Source organism: Melanotaenia boesemani, chromosome 8 (genome assembly GCF_017639745.1).
Source record: "Melanotaenia boesemani isolate fMelBoe1 chromosome 8, fMelBoe1.pri, whole genome shotgun sequence".
Taxonomy (NCBI): domain Eukaryota; kingdom Metazoa; phylum Chordata; class Actinopteri; order Atheriniformes; family Melanotaeniidae; genus Melanotaenia; species Melanotaenia boesemani.
The window spans coordinates 37,177,444-37,183,478 of record NC_055689.1 but is presented as its reverse complement, the minus strand read 5'-3'; the positions used below and the strand labels follow the sequence as shown (position 1 = coordinate 37,183,478).

Below are 6,035 nucleotides of genomic sequence, written 5' to 3'. Positions count from 1 at the left end.
TATTAATTTCCACTCTAATGCTAAACTAGGCTAAGAGTTCTCCTTTAGTCTTACTCTCATGCTAAGCTAGGCTAACAGTTTCAATTCCTTTTCAGTCAGATGCGAAGTTAACAGTTTCACTTTCTTTCCAGTCTAATGCTAAGCTAGGCTAACATTTTCTCTTCATTCCCAATATAATGTTTAGCTATGTTAAAAGTTTCCCCTCTTTTCTAGTGTAATTCTAAGATAGACTATCAATTTCCCTTCATTCCCAGTCTAATGGTAAGCTATGCTAAAAAATTTATCTTTGATTGCAGTCTAATGCTAAGCTAGGTTAACAGTATCTCTTCATTTCAAGTGTAATGCTAAGCTAGACTATCAATTTCCCTTCACTCTGAGTCTAATGCTAAGCTATGCTAACAGTTTCACTTTCTTTCCAGTCTAATGCTAAGCTAGGCTAACATTTTCTCTTTGTTTTCATTGTAATGCTAACCTATGCTAGCAGTTTACATTAATTTCCACTTTAATGCTAAACTAAGTTAAGAGTTCTCATTTAGTCCCAGTCTAATGTTAAGCTATGTTGCAAGTTTCCCTTAATTTCCTGTTTAATGCTAAGCTAGACTATCAATTTCTCTTTCAATCCCAGTCTAATGCTAAGCTATGCTTACAGTTTCACTTTCTTTCCAGTCTAATGCTAAGCGAGGCTAACATTTTCTTTTCATTCCCATTCTAATGCTAACTTATGCTAACAGTTTACATTAATTTCCACTTTAATGCTAAACTTAGGCAGCGTGGCTGAGCAAGGTAGAGCGGTCGTCTTGTAACCCGAGGGTTGCCGGTTTGATCCTCGGCCAAGTCGAGTTCATGTCGAGGTGTCCTTGGGCAGGACACCAAACCCCTACTTGCTCCTTATGGGTCGTGGTTGAGCCCTTTGCATGGCAGCTTCGGCCACCATTTAAACTAAGTTAGGAGATCTCCTTCAGTCCCAGTCTAATGTTAAGCTATGTTAAAAGTTTCCCTTAATTTCCAATCTAATGCTAAGTTAGACCATCAGTTTCTCTTTCTATTCTATTCTATTCTATTCTATTCTATTCTATTCTACAGTCATTTAGCAGACGCTTTTATCCAAAGCGACTTACATTTGAGAGGAAGAACAACACAAGCATGAATTCAAACAAGATGGACGTCATAATTAAGTGATAGTCAGACCGCTTTTGAGTCCAGTTGGACCCAGGTGCCGTCATGTAGTGCTAGTGCAGTGCATATAATTTTTTTTTTTATTTTTTATTTATTTTTAGTCATTTTATTTAAATACAGGATCACGATTTCATCACACAATATCAACTTGGTCATAAGTGCATGATTTCATCACATAATATCAACTTGGGTATAAGTGCACACAGCTTCTTCAGTACTTGGTTGAGCCAAAAAGCTGGACAAATCTTTCTGACTCATTTAGTTAAGCTAAATGTGGAAATGCTCCTTAAACAACTGAGTCTTTAGCTTGGTCTTAAAAGTGGATACGGACTCTGCGGATCGGACGGAGTTTGGTAGATCGTTCCACCACCGGGGAACAACAGAGGAGAAGAGTCTAGCTACTGATTTTGCGCCACGTTGTGGTGGGAGCACTAGGCGTCTTTCACTGGTAGAGCGTAAGTTTCGATAGGGAGTGTAGCTCTGGATTAAGGAGTGAAGGTAGACCGGAGCCGTTTGGGTTATTGTTTTGTAAGCCAGTGTAATGCCAAGCCATGCTAACAGTTTCTGTTCGCTTTCAGTTTAATGCTAAGCTAGATAGACACTTTCCCTTCATTTCAAGTCTAAAGCTAAGCTATGCTAACAGTTTCCCATAATTTCCAGTCTAATGCTAAGCTATGCTAAAAGTTCCCATTCATTCCCAGTCTAATACAAAGGAAAGCTAACAGTTTTGCTTTAATACTAAACTGGGCTAACAGTTTTCTTTTCTTTCCAGTTTAATGCTCAGCTTTCCCAACAGTTCCCCTTAATTTCCAGTGTGATACTAAGCTAAACTATCAATGCCCTTTCATTTCCAGTCTAATGGTAAGCTATGCTAACAGTTTTTCTTCGTTGCCAGTCTAGTGCTAAGTTAGGTTCACTGTTTCAATTTGTTTCCAGTCTAATGCTAAGCTGTGCTAACATTTTCTCTTCATTTCCAGTGTAATGCTAAATAATGCTAACAGTTTATTTTTTTCCAGTCTAATGCTAAGCTAGGCTAATAGTTCTCTGTTATTTTGCAGACATCAGTTTTTCTTGAAGATCTGAATCCAGCTGCCTGGGTCCTAAGCAGACCAGAAACTCTGGCAGATGTTGCTGTCTCAGGTCACGCCCACCCTCTTCCTCAGTGGGGCGGATGCGCCCCTCAACGCAGCGCTGATGTCAAGGAAAGGCATCACCCTGATTGTCAACGCCACGCTGAACCACGCCTGCCCCACCTACCCAGGAGTCGAGTGTGTACGTGTCCCCGTCTGTGACCTACCCAGTGCCCGCCTCGGTGACCACTTCGACCAGGTGGCTGAACGTATCCACAGCAACCGCGCAGGAGGCACGCTTGTGCACTGTGCCGCTGGGATGAGCCGCTCTCCGGCACTGGTCATGGCGTATCTGATGCGCTACAGGAGCGTGACACTGTCCCAGGCTCACCGCTGGGTCCAGGAGAGCCGGCCCTTTGTGCGGCTGAACGCCGGCTTCTGGGAGCAGTTGCTGCAGTACGAGAGGAGGCTGTACGGCCGCAACACAGTCAGGGTGGCCACCGATCCACTGCCCACCCCCACGCCAACCAGGGCCACGCCTCCTCCACAGAATGGCCGGTTAACACACGTACACAGCTCACCTCTGATATCACGCTCACCTGTGGTGTCAGCAAAAAAATCCAGAAGAGGATCCAAAGTGTCATCAACCAAACAACTGTGAATGGACCGGGACCAGGTCTACATGGAGCAGGTCCAACACCCGAACAGGTGTCCCAGCCGCTCCACACAGAACTCACCGGGGGGAGGGTTTTGCACTGAGGTGGTGATGGTGGGGGGCTGTTTCACCATCAGACAGATGCTGTTCATTTGTTAGTGGGTCCAGTTTTTTAACATTTCCAAACAGAACTTGGTGCTGATGTTAAAAATTTAAAAGTTCCACAAAACTGAGGTTTAATCCAAAGTCCTGATCCAGGTCTGATCCAGTCTTTATTTTTATTTCCATGGAAACAGGAGCCAGCTGATTTTCTGAAACATGTTCCAACATGACCATAAATGCAGTATCTGGATCAAAACCAGAGTCGGTTCAGTTCTATGGTGCTTAAAGTGAGTATTTTTACTCTCCATCCCAGTCTGAACCTTCTTAGAGAAGCTTTCTGTCATTTCCTCCAGTGGTCTCCAGGAATAGTTCTTTGGGATCCTTGAGGGACTTCCTAGAAATAGTTTTCCAGGATCCTTGAAGCTCTTGTTTGGATGTTTCTTCCTTTTGTTCCATTCTCTGTCCAGATGATCCAACACTGCTTCAATAATTTTGAGGTCCAAGTTCTGGGGAGCAAAAAGCAGAAAACGTCCAAAGAATACCTTTAAAAGAGCTTCAGAAAGATGGAGAACTAGGACTCTGGATCAGGACTCTAGATCAGGACTGATTCATTAACTTCCACCTCTGACTGAAATTATAAACAGACCAAAACTTTGTATGATGGGTTCATTCTTGGACCATCTGTAAATACCAGGGATGTTGGTGCGTTCAATGTTAAACAGGATCTCCATCAACAGATCAATAAACTCATTGGTTGTCATGAAGAGTTTGTTGGAGTCTAGATGAACAAACTATCAGCATGTTCAATGGAAACTGCTCACATTTTGGTTGATTTGGGAAGTCCTGTTGTGCATGTATTACCCCGTACGTACCTGCAAGGACCCGTACGGGCGTAAACGCGGACCTGTACGAGTGTAAACCTGTACGAGTGTAAACCTGTACGGGTGTAAACGCGGACCTGTACGAGTGTAAACCTGTACGGGCGTAAACGCGGACCTGTACGAGTGTAAACCTGTACAGGTGTAAACCTGTACGAGTGTAAACGAGGACCTGTACGAGTGTAAACCTGTACAGGTGTAAACCTGTACGAGTGTAAACGCGGACCTGTATGAGTGTAAACCTGTACGAGTGTAAACGCGGACCTGTACGGGTGTAAAAGCGGACCTGTACGAGTGTAACCTGTACAGGTGTAAACCTGTACGAGTGTAAACCTGTACGGGCGTAAACGCGGACCTGTATGAGTGTAAACCTGTACGAGAGTAAACCTGTATGAGTGTAAACCTGTACGGGCGTAAACGCGGACCTGTACAAGTGTAAACCTGTACGAGAGTAAACCTGTACGAGTGTAAACCTGTAGGAGTGTAAACGAGGACCTGTACGAGTGTAAACCTGTACAGGTGTAAACCTGTACGAGTGTAAACGCGGACCTGTACGAGTGTAAACCTGTACGAGCGTAAACCTGTACGAGTGTAAACCTGTACGGGTGTAAACGCGGACCTGTACGAGTGTAAACCTGTACGAGTGTAAACCTGTACAGGTGTAAACCTGTACGAGTGTAAACGCGGACCTGTACGAGTGTAAACCTGTACGAGTGTAAACCTGTACAGGTGTAAACCTGTACGAGTGTAAACGCGGACCTGTACAAGTGTAAACCTGTACAGGTGTAAACCTGTACGTGTGTAAACGCAGACCTGTATGAGTGTAAACCTGTACAGGTGTAAACTTGTACGAGTGTAAACGCGGACTTGTACGAGTGTAAACCTATACGAGTGTAAACCTGTACGAGTGTAAATGCGGACCTGTATGGGTCACTGAAGTCAGTAAATCTTTTGCACAGGTATGGCCTCTCACCTGGACGGCTTCATGTCTGCACTTTCTAGGAGATGCCAAAAGCTTTTGTGTGTTTTGCGTGTCACCTGTGTGTTCTCTTGTTGTTTTCAGTGTTGATGTGCATTTAAAGCTTTCTCACGTGTTGCAGGGTAAAGCCTTTCAGGACTATGAGTCTCTGTAGATTTACGGAGTCTGTGTAAAGCAGATGAAGATGCTTTAAATGGTCACGGTGGGAATCCATGCTGGTTTTCTACCCGGAGCTCCACTAACAAGACTTTCTCACACCCAAAACAATGAGCCGCATAAACCTGTATTTTTTTCCTCCAGAGAAGGACCAGCAGCTTGGTGACCCAGAACGGAGCTCCATTCTGGACCAGAAGGAACCTGGACCCTACAGATCCTCTGGGACCGAAGCTGGTACTTCCATGGTGACCAGGGTGAATCAGGATCAGGAAGGAAACTCAGCTCGGACTGCAGACCAGAAGCCAAAGAAGAATTCGCTCACAAATAGAAGTGACAGTAACATGTAGATGATCCGCCGTTATCCTGACGCAGGTCCTTTTAATGTGACTTGTGCAGGATGGTCTTTAAATCCTGATTAAAGAAACATCACAGAGTCCTTGTAGGTGCAACGTCATGCGCCAGCAAAGCATGTGGGGAATGTTTCACAGCTTTCTTCCTGAGAAACGTGGGTCCATGTTCGCACCTGATCACATGAAAACTGCTGGATGGGAGCAGGAGGTCAGCTGGTGAAATGCTACTGTTCCTGCTAGAGAGGTTCGGAGGACCAGACTAGTTGCAGCGTATCTACATTTCAGCTGGAAATCATCTCAATGCCTGTTTTTGTGGTAGTTTTGGTTTGATAATGTTTCAGATGTTTTCAGTGTGTAACAGATTTGTTCATCTCTGGAAGTCTTCCTGAGTCAGTGCGCTGGTTTCAGTAGAGAATCATGTCTGCTCTTACCGCAGGAACGTTTCCGTTTAAAACCAGTTTTTACTTTCCAGCCTTTTGTTGCTCCCGTTCCAGCTCGTTTTCCATCACGTGGTGAAACGTCTCCTTTTCCTCAGCTGACTTTATTTTTCTGTTAATAAAATTTAGTTTTTTGAGATTTGCTTTATTTTTATTTACATCTTGTGAATTAAGAAATTTTGGGGGGAATTGGGGAAATTTTGATTCCCTTTTGTTTATATTATGTGACATT

The 6,035-nt window shown here is 44.0% G+C and overlaps 2 protein-coding genes and 1 long non-coding RNA gene across 7 annotated transcripts in view; 2 read left to right on the top strand and 1 right to left on the bottom strand.

The window, feature by feature from the left end:
- Positions 1-3,763, top strand: part of si:ch1073-184j22.2 (dual specificity protein phosphatase 18) — a 6,600-nt gene extending 2,837 nt beyond the window's left edge. For 2 of the 3 annotated variants that reach the window (XM_041991879.1, XM_041991877.1), the window contains exon 2: positions 2,235-3,763. In XM_041991879.1, the coding sequence (XP_041847813.1) occupies positions 2,302-2,907 (606 nt within the window). In that variant the 5' untranslated portion in view covers positions 2,235-2,301 and the 3' untranslated portion in view covers positions 2,908-3,763. Of the gene's footprint in view, positions 1-1,686; positions 2,038-2,234 lie in introns of those variants that run through there. The other variant, XM_041991878.1, reaches the window with a different exon arrangement.
- Positions 1-5,891, top strand: part of LOC121644141 (THAP domain-containing protein 2-like) — a 27,359-nt gene extending 21,468 nt beyond the window's left edge. For all 3 annotated transcript variants that reach the window (XR_006011231.1, XM_041991883.1, XM_041991884.1), the window contains one exon: positions 5,161-5,891. The gene's annotated coding sequence lies outside the window, so the exon portion shown is untranslated. The remainder of the gene's footprint in view (positions 1-5,160) is intronic.
- Positions 4,052-4,468, bottom strand: LOC121644143. Its single transcript, XR_006011234.1, has 3 exons — positions 4,393-4,468; positions 4,323-4,354; positions 4,052-4,123 (listed from the first exon to the last, which is right to left on the bottom strand). It is a non-coding gene; the product is annotated as an uncharacterized LOC121644143 (long non-coding RNA).
- Positions 5,892-6,035: the final 144 nt, after the last annotated feature.